Source organism: Myxocyprinus asiaticus, chromosome 14 (assembly GCF_019703515.2).
Source record: "Myxocyprinus asiaticus isolate MX2 ecotype Aquarium Trade chromosome 14, UBuf_Myxa_2, whole genome shotgun sequence".
Classification (NCBI taxonomy): domain Eukaryota; kingdom Metazoa; phylum Chordata; class Actinopteri; order Cypriniformes; family Catostomidae; genus Myxocyprinus; species Myxocyprinus asiaticus.
The window spans coordinates 26,273,043-26,292,694 of NC_059357.1; the positions used below are offsets into that span (position 1 = coordinate 26,273,043).

Below are 19,652 nucleotides of genomic sequence, written 5' to 3' on the forward strand. Positions count from 1 at the left end.
TGGATTTGACCTTTTTGTATCATGTTTACAGTAACATTACTGTAAAGGGTAATCACATTTATTCTCTTCTAGACATGGAGATAAAAAGTTTTTTATTATCTGCAATTATTAAACTAATTATAATTATTATTCTCATTTTATGAATACATTTAATAGGTATTAAATTATTGTTATATTGTAATGCTTTACCTGGTAAATAATGATAAAAATCAACATTTCAATAGTTTCTAAAAGATTATATCCATCTTGAAAAAATAAAAAGGCAACAATAGTACATTTTAGCAATATTTTAATAAAACTGGCAAACCTTTAAACCATTTGTCTTATTTTACATGTTAACATTATCTTAAGAGTAAAAATGTCAAAATTCAGTCTGATTCTGAATTTAGCACAAATTCAGCAAGATTCAGGACACAAACTCACTGTGTAGCACACAACACATGCTATGCTTTTTATAAAGAAAAAGCCAAATAATATGGCATAGTTGGATCATTAAAATTTCAAAACAAACACCATGGAAACTCATCTCTAAAGGAAAAGTATTCCTTTGTATGTCCTGCTGAATATTTCATAACCTCAGCACTGGGAAATGAAGCCCATTAACCAACAACATAATCAGGCAATTCCAACCTATCAATCCATTTTAAGAACAAACCTGTACAGAACAGACTGAAAAATAAATAACAAATAATATTTACTCATTGTAACGGAGTACAAATTGATCATTTCATTACAACACTGTCTCAATTTCTGGGCTGTCAGTTTCTCTCAAAAACAGATTACATGACATTGTCTGCTTGAGAAACCTCCGGTGATTCTTTAATTTCACTATTAATTTACCCCCCTTGTGCTGCCAAAACAGTGCCAACCCGCATCTCAGAATAGCATTCTGAGATTATATTCTTCTCACCACAATTGTACAGAGCGGTTATCTGAGTTACCGTAGACTTTGCCAGTTCGAACCAGTCTGGCCATTCTCTGTTGACCTCTCTCATCAACAAGGCAGTTTTTTTGTTTCTGGCACCATTCTGAGTAAATTCTAGAGACTGTTGTGTGTGAAAATCCCAGGAGATCAGCAGTTACAGAAATACTCAAACCAGCCCGTCTGGCACCAACAATCATCCATGCAATTATCTAATCAGCCAATCGTGTGGCAGCAGTGCATAAAATCATGCAAATACTGGTCAGGAGCTTCAGTTGACTTTCACATCAACTATCAGAGTGGGGAAAAAATGTGATCTCAGTGATTTGGACCGTGGCATGATTGTTGGTGCCAGAGGGGCTGGTTTGAGTACTTTTGTAACTGCTGATCTCCTGGGATTTTCATGCACAACAGTCTCTAGAATTTACTCAGAATGGTGCCAAAAACAAAATACATCCAGTGAGTGGCAGGTCTGTGGACGGAAATGCCTTGTTGATGAGAGAGGTCAATGGAGAATGGCCAGACTGGTTCGAACTGACAAAGTCTACGGTAACTCAGATAACCACTCTGTACAATTGTGGTGAGAAGAATAGCATCTCAGATTGCTATTCTGAGATGCGGGTTGGCGCTCTCTTGGTGGCACGAGGGGGACCTACACAATATTAGGCAGTTGGTTTTAATGTTGTGGCTGATTGGTGTAACTAAAATGTGCAAAAGAAACATGAGTTCTATTTCATGATGCAGTCTTAAAGTGTGATAGGGTGTTTAGCAAAACTACTGACACAGAGGCCAGTAAAACTGGTGTGTAAAGGGTCACTTGCAGGAGTTTCTTAACAGCCTCAGTAAGATCTGTGCCAACACAAGCACGTGCATTCCTTGAGCACACCCACATGGTGCTGTGTTGCATGGTTAGCTCCTCAGTGACCTGCTGATAACTACTATAGTGGATCAGAAGGGTCGCTGCAGGAAGGAGATGGGGGGAGAGCCCACGCTCCGCGGGCTGTGCAGGTGAGAGTCATAAGAGCCTGGAGTCATGCCAACTATTGTGTCTCCATGTGGAGTCCCTCCATGCAGAAAATCATCTTCTTCCTCCATGGACCCCTGCGAGATGAGATCAATTGTTAGCAGTTCCAGATAAATTCACACAGGTGTCCTAACAGAGTAACCACAGGTGTGTTCATCATTAACTATGGACATGTTTCACTAAAGTCTGACAACCAGAAAGCAACCAAATATTGTCTGAACATTATATCTACTATTTTATACAGCATTTTACAGCCCAATGTTTTGTGCCTGTACTACCTTTTTTTTTAAATGAATGCCACTTGGTTATATATTTTGTTATTTAATGCAATGTCAAACCACCAAAACCTGTGTTCAAATCCTTTAGGGTACCACTGTAAATGTAGGTGAAGGCATCACCTTTCTCACTTCCTTCTTTGGTAAATCCATCATACATTCAGAAGGCTCCTCCCACACCTGGTAGATTGGCTCAATGAGTTTTCCAGAACTGTTGTGAAAAAATTAAAATATGATGAGTCCACTGAGCCATTATGCCAATGCTGAGATTGACAGAATGGACATGAGGCTCAATGCATACCTTTTTAAGAGATATGGATCAAACGGGAAGAAAGTATCCAGAGGGTTTGTGTTAGTGGACACACAGTTGCCGCCCATTGAACTCCTCACCACTGGCAACAGTTGACGGTTGTTCCGCTCAATGATGGTGTAACAGAACACGAGCTGATACTTTCTGCCAACACATGGGTAAAACTGCCCTCATTTATCATGCTTTTATTTATTCCATAAAGCTATGTAATTAGATGAACAATATCTCTCAGGCTGTACCTGGTGATGGCTGCAAACATGTTGGTGACAGCAGGTAGACAGACCCGCAGCGGGTTGAGCTGGCACATCACAATGCGCTCTAGATTCAAACTTTGTAGGTAGGCCAAACCTGCAGAAACAATGCATGAATGAATGAACATGCCCAAAGCATTCTTTGCATCCAAAAGGAATACTTTCCTAACCTATATGACTTTTTTCCCCTTCCATGGAACATAAAAGGATTATTATAGCCACTCTTTTCAATATCATGCAAATAAGGACTGGGGTTGTCAAGCTCCAAAATTACAAAAAGCACCATCAAAAGTATTTTTTTAAGGCCACCCTATACTTCATACAAAATCGAAGAACGAACGAGTGTGAGCTCATTTAGAACAAAATCTGGCCAAAAAGGTGTATGTGTGTTTGTTTCGGTGGTTCGTAACAGCTCGCCTGAGTGAAATTTTAGGAAAACTTCTAACCGACTGATAACCACTTTCTTACTGCCATTGGTCCACACCATCGGTAGGTGTGATCTGGAGCTCCATCCACCTTGAGGCCACAGCTAATTCTGTTTATGTTGTTCAGTCAGTCAAGATCAGTCAGTATGAACACATCGGCGTGTAGCGTTATTAGCGAGCTGGTGCAAATTACCAACATCTGTACGATCGTTCCCACAGAGACGTTTTCCAAGACATGTTACGCAATTTTTTTTGTTGAATTAGTCTACAGAAGGAATCAAATCTACTCAAATACTCTCAAGAGCCTATTCACTCATGTGCCATCTGCCCAAAGTAAGATATGCCAGTCATCATTCTTTTGTCTGTATTCTGCACATGAACACTCTTTTATACGCCCATCTTTGCAGTAGTATCAGCGTCATCATGAATTCAGAATGTAAACAAGACAAATGAAACATTTTCTACTGCATATATATTACTTTAAATCCTCTTCGAGTGGTTAAAACAGCTTCTTTTACTGACCTCATGTGAATTCTACTCATTTTTAAGGTTTTACATGTAGCGTCCTCATATTTAAACGTACTTCTAAATGCCTCCCACAGCGGTGTGACCGGTGTCTGAATGTTTGCAAACAGTATACCATTGCTCAGCTGTTTCAAACTTCTTTTTACCCCTGAACGAAGAATGAAGCACTTCTCCAGAAGTATATCGAGGCCTTTAGTGGTCCATGGTGCAATTTACTCCATATATTCTACATTCTTATATCCAGTATATTCTTATACATATTCATTCTATATTCTTCTGACAAGTATGTTCTAGGATAATTAAAGGGTGAAATACATTTTCAGGTCAAATATTCTTTCAAATAACTGATACAATATCAGTCTAATGTTTGACACTAAGCAGATAAAATAAGTTAGCAGTGATGCACAGTACTTACAGAAAGATCAGAGGTACATTCCACATGTACTGACCTTTTTTCATATTGCCCTCCAGAATAGCATTATGTCTGAAGATCAGTGTGTAGAACACAGCCTGGCAGGCTGTGTAAAAGGGGCTGTGCAGATTCACATCACAGAAAGCTCTGGAGCCCGAGTCCTGGCTGTCTATGTAAAGGTGCAGCCAGGGAACTAACAGGTCCAGACAGGCCTTGACTGTTCTGTGGAAGAGAGGAAACTCTACAGCACCAGTACTGACATGAAGGAAACAGTTTCAAATGGTATGTTCAATCAAACCACATTTGTAACAAACCACTGCCAAGACAGATGATTAAATATTGGACTTCAGTGTATCAGATGAGATAAAACTGCAAGACAAGAGATACATACGATACTGGCAAAAACTTGGCTCTTGCCATGAAGCTGCCCATGTATCCAGCAGCAGCCTGTCTCAGGATGGGGGGCTGGGAAGGGCTTTGTAACTGCTTCCATAAGTGATCTAAGAAGGCTTCAGCCAAACCCTGAAAAAAAAAAGCAAGTCAACCTTTAGAAACAAAACACATCTCATGTCTCTTACAATATATCTCATAATATGTCCTCCATAAGTAGCATTTCTTAATAACAAGGAACCAAAATATGCACAATGTTACAAAATCAATTGTTGTCAATGAAATGCTTTGTTAAAAAGTGCCCTTCATCAGCTGTAATCAGATATTGAAGTCTGTTTTGTTTTGCAGGAGAACTGGAAGCTTACCAGGCGAAAGCTGCACAGGTAGAACATGCAGTACTGCACGTGACAGGAACCGTGAGTGGGAAGCACCACCTTATCGAATACAGACAAGAGGTCCCTGTACAGAGCTTTGGCCTTCTCAATATCTAATGAGCCTAATTGGGTAGGAACAATCATAGAAAAACAGTAAATAATTAATAGACATTTAGTTATGGGACACTCAGTGTCAGATCTTATTCATAACAACAACAATAAAAATAACACTATGACCTCACCATTAACATGGCAGATGTCTTTAATATAAGCCAGCAGGACTCTCATTAAGGTGTCTAATCTCTCTGCCACAGGGTGAACCATTACGGCCCCATCAACAGGTCTCGATAGAGATTCCTCTTCTTCATCCTGCCATTGAGAAGAGAGAAATGTCTATGACTATACAAAAAAGGGGGGAAAGAGTGTGATATAAATGAGTTAGCCCTGAATAAGGTTAATACATGTGATTCGAACACCGTGATTGTGTTCTGCATGTCAGAGTTTGGCTTTTTTTTTTGTGTTATTAAGTGTTCTGGAACTACTGACCATGTTGAAGAGACAGTCGTCCCGTGAATCTCCACTGGCGTCTTGCTGCGCTGCACCTTCCATGTCTTCAATCTCACTTCGTGGTGCACTAACCTGTCACAAGTCAAAACATCTGTCGTTGCACTATTTGTAAATCAGTAGTTAACACGCATTTCTTTGAGCTATACTAGATTAATATTTATAATAATGTTTGTGGAAAGTGTATATTTTAGGTGCTGCAACTAGTCAGCACATTTTTCTTAACTAGTTCATTTTAAATGGTTCCGTGTTGAAAAATATTTTTTTAAAGAACACATATTCCATGTACTCCATGCATAATATATATATATATATATTTTACATCTAGAGTGAGCATCTTGCTGATAATGAGCTCCAGCAGGTCTCTTCTCAGGGCAGGGATATAGACTGTAACTCTCAACAGATTGTGAACATAACACTCCTGTGTGGACAGATAATACAGCCTCAGGTTCAACTACATATGTACTGACATCTTCCAGGATTTTGAAAGCAAAAAGATAATCTCTCTGTATAACTCACAAGTGTTCGGGAGGATTTCTGCACAAAAGGGAACTTTTCGGAGAGGATTGGCGTCAAGAATCGGCTGGTTCTGAAAGAAGCAGGGAACATGTTTTTTTAATGATGAAGGAACTACTAAATATGGAAAAACAATTCTGGGTTTTATAAGACACTTACGATGGAACATATCTTGCAATCAGCTGAAGAGCTTGATGACACTGATCAAATGTTCTTGGAAGATCTGTATAAATTTTAAAAGAAACAATGAATTATGGTGTGAATTAAACAGTAGGTCACAATCAACCCAACAAACAACTGTGAATCATTAATGCAGATTTGCACTGTACAACATTAAGAAGATCAGACCTCTCCTATCTGAGCATGCTACACAACTTCTTGTCATATCTAGACTGGACTACTGCAATGTTATTCTGGCAGGACTTTATGCATTTACATTTAAACCTCTGCAACTGATCCAGAAAACGACGGCCCGTTTGGTCTTCAACAAACCCAAGAGAGCGCATATCACACCTCTCTTCATCAAACAGCACTGGCTGCCAATAGTTGCTTGCGTCAAGTTCAAGGCATTGACGCTCGATTACAGAACAACCACTGGTTCTACACTCACTACTTCAAGTCTATATGCCCTTCAGAAGCTTGCGATCACTGGGTGAGCAGCGCCTCGTGGTGCCACCTCATAGAGGCACAGAATCACTTTCTCTGACTTTCACTTCCACTGTTCCTTGCTGGTTGAATGACTTTCCCAACTCCATCCAAGCAGCTTATCCCCTAACTACTTTCAAAAAACATCTAAAGATGCATCTCTTTTGTTAGCACTTGACTTAATCCTACTCTCTAGTCTTCTCTCTTCCTTAAAAATAAATTCAATCCATTCTTTCACCAATGTTCCTCCCTACTTATCTAAGCAATTTGAAACTTTGTATTGCGGCACTTCTCATGTTACTGCTTCCTTAGCACGATTCACTTTTGCTGTATTCTTTAAATAAGTGTCTGCTAAATAAATAAATGTAAAAGTAAATAAATCTATAATGGTATTTCAACAACAATTGATTTCACAAATGGTATAGAAATACACCCACTCTCATCTTCATCATCAGAATCTGAAATATCCACATTTCCATCCTGGATTCTTATTCTCTCTGAAAAAAATTTAAAAAAAATAAACATGATTATAAGCGATTTGAGCAATCTCAAACTGAGCAATGCATTAACAAGGACAAGGTAAAAATATTGATTTAAAAAGCTAAAATGTGACCAAAATGATGAAAAACAAATGATAAAATATAATTTGTAAAATTAATATTTTTGTAATTTACCACGTTAGAAGGTCCCCTAATTAACAGCATTAGCTGAGAGACAATCTCTTTCATAAGTAAGCAGAATGGGCATTATAACTGAAATATACCCATATGAATTGGAATCGAGAAATTGTGAATCGGAATCGAATCAGGAAATCTGAATCAATACAAAACTTACTTGGCATAAAATTAGAGATGACCATCTTGAGACATGGTCTTAGATAAACTGTCTGGGCTGACACAAGGTTACTCAGAAAAGCCAGATATTCTTCCACAACAGCCGGACTGCGGCCGAGCCAAGGCAGCTTCTGTATAAAAAGACACTTCACAAGTTAGAGCAAAGCAAAACTGGGACCCAACTGACATTTGATGATAATATCACACACTGATGTTTCACTCACCAAAACAACATAGATTAATTGCTCATGATCTTTGCCAAGTTGGGTGACACAGGTCCTGAATTCTTGCAACCAGTTGATGATTTGGCCATCCTACAATGAAATACAAAAAAATAAATAAATAAATAAAAAACATTTGAGAGCAAGTTTCTGATGCACTTTTTAAAACACAAACACTTATAAAACACAATACTTGCCTTAATATCAGGGTCTGAGAGCTGATGCTTGATCAGTTCATAGTCACTCGTGTCTCCCTATAGAAGTCACACCAGACATGTCAGTACATGTTTCATCAGACATGGCTGACAGTGACATGAATCGGCTTTCCGAACATTATACTCCAAACATCGTACCCTAAACTCACCAGTTTTAGTTTGGCTAAAGTATTGGCAACAGTGCCCCCAAAACGCACAGTTTTCATTGGAGGTGTATTGATGAAATCCCTGTCGTCCACTTCCATAATGTGTCCACAAGTAGTCTTAATCTGAGAACAAAATACGCAATCGACATAATGTTAATACTGGCACCTTTAATCAATTAACCCTACTTTACAATTCATTCAGTCACCTACAATTGCTGCCTCCACAAACGCTAGCTGAAATAATCAAGAAACAGACAAAAGTTGTATAAACCGGTGGATTATAAGTATCCTTATAGCTTGCACGAAGTAACAATTTTAACCACATTATGCGAGCCATAAGTAGAGTAATTAATTCATTGAATCTTACCAAAAATGCTTATTCATAAACTATGAAATTTTAAAATTCCGTATTCTAAATGAAATAGTGAAAGATTCACATGCGTAACCATGCCGAGCGCTGCACAACAGGAAGTGCTCACCGGTCAGCTGGACTGTTTTGACGGAAGTCGTAGATGAAGCGCCCAAGAAAACATTGAAACGTCTACCACCACCTATTGGTTTGGAGTGTAATGACTCTGTAAATGCCTTTCTTGAGAGTTCGTTTCATTAGCGATGAACTTCTGTTAGTCTAATTGGGGGAGTCTATCGAAAACATGTCCAGATCACATTAAGAATTTTCGGTGGAAATGTGATTAATTTTCATGAAAATAATGTCACAATGCAAAAATATAAATAAATAAATAAATAAAAATAAAATACAAAATAAATACAAAAATCTCAAAAGTCCTAAATCAGGCTTCATTTTCCTAAAATTTCCTTTGAATTGGGTTGAAAAAAATAAATGATCTGGACATGTTTTTGACAGTTTTTTTTAGATTTACCCTATTTGAGAATAGGAACACGTCACCAGGTTTAGGACGAACGTTCTCACTGAACAAGTTATTTTATGTTAAAGGAATATTCTGGGTTCAGTACAAGTTAAGATCAGTCAAAAGCATTTGTGGCATATGTGACTTGCCCCTCCTTTTCTTAAAAAAAAAAAAAAAAAAAAAAAAAAAAAATCTGGGTTACAGTGAGGCACTTACAATAGAAGTGAATGGGGCCAATCCGTAAACGTTCATATACTCACTGTTTTAAAAGTTCAGCCACCAGATGTAAACTATATGTGTGTAAACATGATTTTAGTGTGATAAAACTTACTAACCTTTCCTGTGTAAAGTTATAGCCAATTTAACTTAACTTCAATGTCGTTATGATGTAATGTAAACAAACCCTAAAATTACTTTAAAAATAATGATTTAAAAGAACTTTACAGCTACATCAATTTTAGCAGAAGAATTATTCTAAGTGCTTTTATAAAATTATAAGCTTCACATTTCTGCCTTTAAACCCTCCAAAAATTGGCCCCCATTGACTTCCATTGTAAGTGCCTCACTGGAAGCTCGAATTTTTTCTTTCTTTTTTTTTTTTTTAAAGAAAAGAAAAAGAAAATGAGGGAATAGTTGAAATAATTTTTTGTGGTAATCAATTTTATGCCACAAATAGTTTTGATTGATCTTAACTTGCATTAAACCCAGAATATTCCTTTAAGTTGGCAAAAGTTTTACACAGTTAGCTTAAACTAATTGTGTTAATGTATGAAAGTCACTGCATTTACATAAGCCTATCTAATATTTTTTTAAAAACTATAAATACGTACGAAATTTGAAACAGTAAACTTTTGTAAATAAGTGAGGATACTGTCCTTGAGATAACGATATCAAACAGACTATACCTCCCTTTTCATTTACACCTGCTGATTCTAAATTGGTATGAGCAAACAAAGATAAGAGGAAGCAAACCTAACACTCCTTACTGTTCAAAGGTTGTATGGTGAATAAAAGCAAGACACTAGAAAATATCTGGGTTACAATTACATGTTGGCTAAAACCTTTAAACCAGACACAGATACAAAATACACAGTTATATTTAGGAAAATACATCATTTTATTTTTTTGGTCATACAGCCATTCTTGTCAGTGCATAATTTCAAAACAGTGTGTGGTACAAATCATAAAACACAAGATTAATCAAATCAGTAAAAACAGTAAAAAAAAAAACAAAAAAAAAAAACAATTGCAGTTCACTTTTTCACAAAATTTTCACAAAAAATAAGACAAAAAAAATTAATATAAAAAAAGTGAAAAAAATCTGCTTAGGCAATGCCATATGGTTGAATGTCCTCTTCTGTGACCTGTCAAAATAAAACAAAAATTTTTTACAAAATGTTCCTCTATATTCATTATAGATTAATTTACCCTCTAGGCTACTTATATTAATTTAACCTATTACAACATGGAAAATGCATTTATGTGCCTTTATATATTTTGTTGGCTCTTACCAACCTGTGCTGCAGACATAATTTCTCTTATTGCATCTTTGTTTTTGTTTTTTTTGGGGGGGGGGGTTGCTTCTATTTTGTCCTTTGTGTGTGTGTGTGTGTGTGTGTCTTTTTTATACTTTGTTTTAGCAAAAGTGTGTGAGCCATTTTCAATGAATCCTTTACATTATTCTTCTTCTTTCAAGTTTGTTGAAAAAAAAAAAAAAAACTCAATCCTGTAGTGTAAAAAGGGTGAATCTGACTACATATTTAAACATAAAGATATGTCTATTTTCTTTTACATAGGTCTCCATTGTTGTTCTGAGCTTAGGTTTTATAGGTTTCATGGTTAATGTTTAACAGAATGATCTGCCCTACCTATGATTCAAATATTTCCTCAAAGTCATTTCTTCAAAATATCGTGTATGTTCATTGTTCATATCTAGTCAAGTATTGCAGTTAACAAGAAAAAGTGATGGCACAGTCACAATCTATCTCAATAATGTGTTCATCAAACCATTTGGATAGATTGATGTATTTGTTGGCATTGTTACTATCTTGTAACTTGTTGCCCAATATAGACAGTAAAATGTAACTGAGTGGTAATAACCTGTACATGACGGATCATATGGCCTGTGTTTCTCCAGTCACTGTTGCAGACACAGTGCTCAGGTTATCCTGAGAGGTCATTGCTAGAGCTACTGGTACTGGACGAGTGCCTTCTCTTCTGTGCTTTACTTGACCGGGTGCTGCACCTTGACCTCGGGTCACCCCATTTCTCCTGAGAGAGTTCCTGATTCCGCTTGAGAGGCGACTGGAGAACCTCCTGACAACTCCTGCCAAACCTCTGCCCTTCTTCAACAAACCCACATCATCCTCAAGCTCCTCTGGTGGCACCTCAATATTACCCGTGTACCAGAACACCCACCAAATGAGGCTCAGAAAAATGATAATGGCGCCTGCATATATAAGAAAGTCGTAGAAAAATAAATCTCCGAATACGCCCAGCAATAATATGCTGAGACCAAGAACGTCGAAAGCCACGGCGAGCCAGAACGCGCAAGAACATCGCCCGAGACCACCCGGCGCTGCCTCCATCTCGAAGATGTTGTAGGACTGCCTGTTTAATTCTTCTGTCGAACAACCAGTCGTCTGAATTAAGAGTCTGGGTGGTTTCTGTTTGTTTGCATAGGTAAGCGGAGCGGAGGAAGGAGTTCTCCGTTACTGCTTCAACAGTCGTAACGCACCTGGAAAGGGAGTGGCATAGAGCGGTGGGTGCGTCTTAACTACACGGGCAGACTCACCTTGATATGAGGGCCTGTGCTGACTCTAGTGTACACAACAGCAGCATTTGAAATGAGGATACTTTCGGCTTTATAGAAGTAATGGTATTGATCATTTTGGAAAAGGCTGTTTTTGGTGCCATATTGGCCGTACCATGAGCGCTCCGACTGACCTGAAAAATATTTACTCTCAGAATATTTCATCAATCATGAAGTGTGTCCCGTATTTCTGTTGGCTGTTTAAAAGAACTAGCAATGCCCAATTTGCGAATGAATAAATATTTTTGAGTCGGTTCTTTTCAGTGAATTGGCCAAACGGGCTTGCAACATGGTCTGAATCTATTCGTGATTCAGTACAATTCGTTCGGATCGCTCCCTCACTGAATCATTGGAGCCGTTTCTCACACAGTAAAACAGTATCGGGATATTTACGAATACAGAGAACAAACAGCGCTGAATACAGTGGACATGTACCTACAATCAACTGAAACAAAAGGTACAGTTGAAGTCAGAAGTTTACATACACCTTACAAATACATTTAAACTCAGTTTTTCACAATTTCTGACATTTAATGGTAGAAAATATTCCCTGTCTTAGGTCAGTTAGGATCACTACTTTATTTTAAGAATGTGAAATGTCAGTAATCGTAGAAAGAATGATTTATTTCAGCTTTAATTTCTTTCATCACATTCCCAGTGGGTCAGAAGTATACATACACTTTGTAGGTATTTGGTAGCATTTCCTTTAAATTGTTTAACTTGGGTCAGTTGTTTTGGATAGCCTTCCACAAGCTTCTCACACTAAGTTGCTGGAATTTTGGCCCATTCCTCCAGACAGAACTGGTGTAACTGAGTCAAGTTTGTAGGCCTCCTTGCTCGCACACGCTTTTTAGGTTCTGCCCACAAATTTTCTGTCAGATTGAGGTCAGAGCTTTGTGATGGACACTCCAATAACTTGACTTTGTTGTCCTTAAGCCATTTTGCCACAACTTTGTAGGTATGCTTGGGGTCACTGTCCATTTGGAAGACCCATTTGCGACGAGTTTTAACTTCCTGGCTGATGTCAGATATTGCTTCAATATATCCACATAATTTTCCTTCCTCATGATGCCATCTATTTTGTGAAGTGCACCAGTCCTTTCTGCAGCAAAGCACCCCCACAACATGATGCGGCCACCCCCATGCTTCACAGTTGGGATGGTGTTCTTCGGCTTGCAAGCCTCAAACTTTTTCCTCCAAACATGACGATGGTCATTATGGCCAAAAAGTTACATTTTTGTTTCATCAGACCAGAGGACATTTCTCCAAAAAGTAAGATCTTTGTCCCCATGTGCACTTGCAAACTGTAGTCTGGCTTTTTTATGACGGTTTTGGAGCAGTGGCTTCTTCCTTGCTGAGCAGCCTTTCAGGTTATGTCGCTATAGGACTCGTTTTACTGTGGATATAGATACTTGTTTACGTGTTTCCTCCAGCATCTTCACAAGGTCCTTTGCTGTTGTTCTGGGATTGATTTGCACTTTTTGCACCAAACTACGTTCATCTCCAGGAGACAGAATGCGTCTCCTTCCTCAGCGGTATGATGGTTGCGTGGTCCCATGGTGTTTATACTTGCATACTGTTGTTTGTACAGATGAACGTGCTACTTTCAGGCATTTGGAAATTGCTCCCAAGGATGAACCAGACTTGTGGAGGTCCACAATTTTTTTTCTGAGGTCTTGGCTGATTTCTTTTGAATTTCCTATGATGTCAAGCAAAGAGGCACTGAGTTTGAAGTAGGCCTTAAAATACATCCACAGGTACACCTCCAATTGACTCGAATTAGCCAATTAGCCTATCAGAAGCTAATTGCCTAAAGGCTTTTCATAATTTTCTGGAATTTTCCAAGCTGCTTAAAGGCACAGTTAACTTAGTGTATGTAAACATCTGACCCACTGGAATTGTGATATAGTCAATTAAAAGTGAAACAATCTGTCTGTAAACAATTGTTGGAAACATGACTTGTTTCATGCACAAAGTAGATGTCCTATGTGACTTGCCAAAACTATAGTTTGCTAATATTAAATCTGTGGATTGGTTAAAAAATTAGTTTGAATGAGTTCAGCCTAAGTGTATGCAAACTTCTGAATTCAACTGTAACTTATAGTGATGTGTCATGTGAACAAGGGGCTGTTCAAACTGAACCTGTTTTTGCATCTGCTCACACTGTTTTTCAATCGTTTTCCATGTAAACATTTGCTAGATGGATGTCTTTTGACAACTGAGTCATGTTTCTCTGTGTTTTTAGCATCTCTCACGTGAGTGCTGCATTTTTAGATAAGGTCAAGTTAAAAAGAACTACTTCAGCTGATAAAAACGTGTCTCGAGACACCTGCGTTCTGCTCTATTCGTTGTGGTGCGTTTTGCTTTGTTTGCTCTGAACGGTTACTGGAAGAAATGCTGTAGCCAATAGTTACATGAACGCTACTCATACTCGAGAAAAAAGAAAGCTTCTCTCAAAGTCACCAGAATTTAATGCTTTGGTGTTGTTTTTGCAAAAAAATAAAAAATAAATTAATTAATGGGGGAGCATGCCCCTGGACCCCCCTGATATAAATTGTACAAGGCAGATTTTTTTATACATCAGATTAAATCCTGCAGGCGCCCATGGTCCATACAACTTTGGTCCAAAAATATGAAGGTCCAAAAATCACATAAAGGCAGCATAGAAGTAATCAATACAACTCCAGTGGTTAAATCAATGTCTTCAGAAGCAGTATGAAATGTGTGGGTGAGAAACAGATCAATAGGCTATTTAAATCTTTATTATTATTATTATTATTTTTTTAACTGTAAATTCTCCTCCCTGCCCTGGATTACTGCCTTTATGTGCTTTTTGGACCTTCAAAGTTCTGGCCACCATTCACTTGCATTGTATCGCCCCATATTAACAGATTACACCCTTCACATTGTAAACCTGAGTGAGTGGCGAGGTGAAGCGTCCCAGACGCGGCAGTAAGCGGATAGTTTCGGTGCCGAGCCTATTTTTGCTGCGCGGCTCACGCTGAGCTCAGCGGCTCTGGGTGCAGTAGAAAACTAAAATAATGTGGATACTATTTTAGAAAAGACGCAAAATCAAATAAACAATATTTAAACCGAACCAACTATACACTCCAAATTATTGGTCTGCATCTTGACCAAACTTTTTGGAAATGTCAGTCTTTAGATAGTAGATAGGAGCTGTACATTTATGTTGCTTATTTACAAAGAAAAAGACGGCCAGGCTGCCCGAGAGCGTTCCAAAAATGACAGCCGAGTGGACTCACTTGCCTTGAAAGCCACTTTGATATATTAACCAATCACGACCAAGTACGCTGATAAACAAGTGCCCGCCGTTGACGTAACCTAGAAAAGAGACGCGGGTAATGTGAAAGCCCAAACGCAACGCGTTGCTCACGCACCGCTCACGAAGTGTGTGAACCGGCGTAAGAAATATGTTCTTTTTAATCCCTTGGTTCAGAGCTGAAGAATAGAAACGTCTGTCAGAAAGAATTAGTCTGTGTTCCCTTTATGATATCTTACTCAGTCCTCTTACTGGAGCAGGTGTCATTCATGTGACATTCCTTTGGAAGAAATTGGTCTTTTCCACATATATCTCAATATTAATAAAGTGGCTGGATTAACTGTTAGGTTAAACAATTCATGATTTTTATTTACATCCTTCTCAATTTGTCTTAAAATCACTAGCATTCAAAATCAAAATCAAAAGGCATTTCTCCAAAATCATGACATAAATGTTGACAATAACTAAGAGAGGATTTTTCATTCCTGTTGTCAGAGGTCATATACATGGCAGACAGCAAGCGCACACCAAACATTTTTGCCCTTCTAAGATTAGCAAGTGTGTGATCCTGCTTAATCCACGTAGACAATCAGCACAGGACAAGCTTTTATCCATGTTACCCAGCACCACCCTCAATACCTCATTTGATCTATGCTGATCTGTCTTCTGTGACAATTCTGCAAGTTAAACATATTACTTTCTTAAGAACAGCATAACATGAAACTATACAACCTACAAACAATGTAACCTCTGGTTTATCCAAACTATTAACCCTGAAAAATCGACATTTTGTAAATTGTGTAAAGCAATACATAATTACGATTACATTTATTTTTATTTTTTTATAGTTTAACAAGGTGTAAAGCTTTTGAATACTGCATAAGGAAATGTAAATGTTATGTAAACCTTATGAGTGAATGGGTCCTGATTTCAGTTAAAAAATATGAACTAATCTCACAGTGAATACCAGTAACAATATAAATTTTGCCAGCTAAGATTGCCTCCAAAATTAACTTTCAGAACATATTTTTGTTTGCATAAAATACTACACAGCATGTCCATCTAAGATAGTATCTTACAATAAATAAGGTATTTGGGTTGAATGGCAACCTCATGTAATATAAGCAAAGGAATAGGGTTTTTTTCAGCATAAATATAAATTAAAGGTATCAACATGTTAACAGAATTTTCATAGAACTCTTAAGACTGTAAGTGACAAGATTTATAAACAAAACACAGCCCTAATACACTGTGATCCTGAACAGTCCATCCACAAAGGCACAAAGTTGTTCATGTGCGCCACTGTATTGCTATTTCTCCTCATCTTTACTGCGAGGTAGAAGCCCTTTTTTGGGGCCCATGACCCAAGCCAAGGCCACTGCTGCTGTGCCATCCCCACTCTGCCGTGAGAAACATAAGAATGTGGCCCAGATAAATGCTGAACAGCCCATGAATGCTGTCCTTAGGTAAAGAGGCATCAGAACGAAATTCAGAAACTGCAAGAAAATGAGGTGAAAAAGAGGTTAAAGGGTTAAAATTCTGTCATCAATTACAATCCCTCATATTGTTCCAAACATTTACTTTTGAGCAACCCAAAATGAGAGGTTAGGCAGAATGCTAGACCTCAGTCACCATTCACTTTCATCGCATCTTTATTCCATAGAATGAAAGTAAATGTTGAGTGAGGGTGTCAGTCCCTAACATTTTGCCAGTAATTTCTCCTTTTGTATTCCTTGGAAAACTGGTTTGTAATGACACACGAGTGAGTAAATTACATCACTTTACTATCCTTTTATTGCACCTAAATGGTGACAAATTCATACAAATTAAAAGAATGCAAGTTAAGAATATTGACACAGCAAAGGATAAAGCAAAGGAAGTGCTTATCGCATTGTTATCGGTGTATGCGGATGACAGATTGTGGATATGTGATGACAGAATGGTGGTCCTTACCTGCATGAATGGCCAGTACATTAGTCCAGTCTAAAAGGTAAAAAATATACAGATAACATTATTCTCTCTGCACCAAGGATGTAACCAAATATTTAGGATTGGGGAGGCCAAAGTAAACATTTAAGAATTAGTTTTAAGAATTTGACCTTTTCATGAATTCCTTCAAATTTTCAACCAGTATACTAGACTTTTACATACTAAGGTTAGCCATGGCTGAGCTGACCAAGCTGACTTTTCTTTTTGTGGGCTATCCATAGGACCTACCTTATATGTATTAAAAAACTTTTCTCGCCAGTCTGCAAATATGTCCTCCTTTCCCTCAAGGAAACTCACACCTGTGAAGACAAAGAGCTGAATAATTCAAAGAGAATAAACTTATAAATGTGATATGTTATCATGGCAGTGTGGGGTGGGGGGCTAGGGCGGCATTGCCCCCCTTGATTTAGCTTGAGCCCCCCCCCCCATAAACCTTTTGATGCCCCTGTGGTGACAGTGAAACAATCACGGGGCACACCACCCCACGGACTGACGGTAAAATGATCAACGTTGCCCCCCAAAAAATATAAGTGCCCCACCAAAAATCGCATCCTAGATCCGGCCCTGTATGTGATTGTGATATCTTTGTGTTGAATGCATTTCCCTCAAACACTATTAGCATTGCATCGTGGCAGAGAGCATTTTGCACTGCTATTTCAGTGGCAGTCCTTATTCGATTAGACACTTGAAATTCAGGTGAGAGCACTGAATATCCATAATCCGCAGAAAACTTTATACACTGAAAAAAAAAAAAAAAAACGACTTGTAAGGTTTACTTAATTTTTACTTCACAAGTTTTTGAACACAGTACATTTTAATGTAAAATTAAGTAAAATCTACTTAACTTCATGACATAATATTGATTAAAGTGAGAACATTTTATGTAAACATTTCAGTTAGTACAGTTAATACATTTGAGTAACTTTTACTTACAAACTGGATGTACATGGTATTTCAATTTAGTAAAATTATATTTTATTGAACCGTTTCACATTTTGCACATTCCTTATAAACACATGTTTAATCATATATCACATGACATACATAAGCCTTCCACAGGGACTCTTAAAACATGCTTGTAGTCTATTAAACAACACCTTGCATTACTGTCGATTGAAACAAGAAACAGGGCTGCGCACGCAGACCTCAACACTGGCGGTAATAATAAAATGGTAATTTTTTTGATCATGAACAGGTAATTTTGAGTAGAAAATTAACTTCAGACTTCACAAAACAAGAAGTAAAAATGGTGTGAATTCATTAACTATTCAAGTCCTGTGCATGATGCAAACACCAGCTTCGAAAAATTAAGTAAAATTTACTTAATTTATTTTCCAGTGAAATTTACTCAAAATACCAAATAAATATGACAACTTCTACTTTAGGATTAAAACACGATGACGCATTGTACAGATAACAAACAGTCATGAATAATATATTTTTATAAGCTAGAGTATACATTTGTACATGTTTACTTAATATTTTCAAGTTCACACTTTAACTTCTTCAATGTAGAATATACTTAATGATTTCTGCTATATTTACTTCACCACAAATTAATTTTCTTCAGTGTATGGTTTACCCAACAGACAGGGTTTACCCGTAGCTATCAGGGTGAAAGATGGTAACAATTCTAGGGGCCCACAGGTCCAGGGGGGCCCACAACAAAATGTAAACTGTATTTTTTTAAATGTAAGGGGCCCATACCAATATACAGTCAGGGGGCCCAGAATTCCTTACTACGCCCCTGCTAACAGATCAAGTATTAAGTGTCCATATATTTTATATTGTAATAAGAGCTGGTCAACATTGATACAGTACCTGTGTAGAAGACACTGGTGGCCAAAGGTGATGCAAAAGTTTGGTCCAAAAACAGTTTGCGGACGATCATACCGGCCGATCTTCCCGGGAAACGACGTTCCAAGGCCCGTAACCAAAAGTAATTGAAGTTACCTTGGAAACTGAGGGCCACAATCGCCACATTTCTCGTGTGCTTCCAGTCAATCTCATCTCTCTGCGCGAGACACTGATGGACGAAATCCCCTCCCGCGAACAAGCATCCGTATAACGTGACATTGGCTAACCAAGGTAATACCTTAGCTCGTTTAAAAAAAGATTTTCTCATGTTCAACAAAACGACAAATTGTTTTGCTTCTTAAGCATTGGAAATGTTGTCGATAAAACAACAGACCTGGTATTGACAAATGGGCATTACATATGACCTTTTGCTCAGTACAAGTGCAACACACTAATGAACAATTCAATTAAGCCTTCTACCTGCTCTTGTCAGTTAAGCTTTTAAAAAGGCTTTGCAGTAAATGACCGATTAATGGTTTGACCGCTTATTGTGATTCATGGTGAACATCCTTCAGAAACAGTATAAGATTATGAAAAAGTACCGCCAATTAAAACGGAGACTAAACGAGTAACTAGGTTCAGTCCATTTTCTTTAACATGAATAGGCACATCAAGCCAAAAAAATAAATACGATTGATTAATCAATTTACCAATTAAATTAAAAGGTCCCTCTCCGCGTTCATACAGTCATCAGCAGTTTCCCGTTACTTAGTCAAGTGCTTAAATCCTACATTAATCTGCCCGCGCGCTCCTGCGCGTTGGCGGCGGCGCGCTTCTACATGATCTGTATGTATTTA

General features: G+C 37.9%; 3 protein-coding genes across 7 annotated transcripts; all 3 read right to left on the minus strand.

Annotated features, from left to right (window-relative positions):
- Positions 1 to 1,330: 1,330 nt before the first annotated feature.
- rrn3 (RRN3 homolog, RNA polymerase I transcription factor) lies at positions 1,331 to 8,528 on the minus strand. 5 transcript variants are annotated; one of them, XM_051717056.1, is made up of 19 exons: positions 8,416 to 8,506; positions 8,259 to 8,282; positions 8,052 to 8,171; positions 7,885 to 7,941; positions 7,691 to 7,780; positions 7,468 to 7,597; positions 7,071 to 7,130; positions 6,148 to 6,211; positions 5,992 to 6,061; positions 5,795 to 5,893; positions 5,455 to 5,547; positions 5,151 to 5,277; positions 4,900 to 5,030; positions 4,536 to 4,666; positions 4,182 to 4,366; positions 2,771 to 2,879; positions 2,523 to 2,675; positions 2,345 to 2,432; positions 1,331 to 2,023 (listed from the first exon to the last, which is right to left on the minus strand). In XM_051717056.1, exons 3-19 carry the CDS (start codon positions 8,145 to 8,147, stop codon positions 1,871 to 1,873), a joined length of 1,836 nt encoding a protein of 611 aa, XP_051573016.1. In that variant the 5' UTR covers positions 8,148 to 8,171; positions 8,259 to 8,282; positions 8,416 to 8,506; the 3' UTR covers positions 1,331 to 1,870. The 5 variants fall into 5 exon arrangements, with proteins under 5 accessions (XP_051573016.1, XP_051573013.1, XP_051573015.1 ...); XM_051717053.1 differs by lacking the exon at positions 8,259 to 8,282 and having other exon boundaries at positions 8,416 to 8,528; XM_051717055.1 differs by having other exon boundaries at positions 8,259 to 8,515.
- Positions 8,529 to 10,010: 1,482 nt separating this feature from the next.
- Positions 10,011 to 11,644, minus strand: si:dkeyp-72e1.6 (transmembrane protein 238-like). Its single transcript, XM_051716416.1, has 2 exons — positions 11,018 to 11,644; positions 10,011 to 10,281 (listed from the first exon to the last, which is right to left on the minus strand). The coding sequence occupies exon 1, from the start codon at positions 11,503 to 11,505 to the stop codon at positions 11,032 to 11,034; it is 474 nt and encodes a 157-aa protein (XP_051572376.1). The 5' UTR covers positions 11,506 to 11,644; the 3' UTR covers positions 10,011 to 10,281; positions 11,018 to 11,031.
- A 3,718-nt stretch (positions 11,645 to 15,362) lies between these two features.
- mpv17l (MPV17 mitochondrial membrane protein like) lies at positions 15,363 to 19,627 on the minus strand. Its single transcript, XM_051716442.1, has 4 exons — positions 18,820 to 19,627; positions 17,227 to 17,297; positions 16,963 to 16,992; positions 15,363 to 16,505 (listed from the first exon to the last, which is right to left on the minus strand). The coding sequence occupies exons 1-4, from the start codon at positions 19,121 to 19,123 to the stop codon at positions 16,320 to 16,322; spliced, it is 591 nt and encodes a 196-aa protein (XP_051572402.1). The 5' UTR covers positions 19,124 to 19,627; the 3' UTR covers positions 15,363 to 16,319.
- Between the last annotated feature and the right edge of the window lie 25 nt (positions 19,628 to 19,652).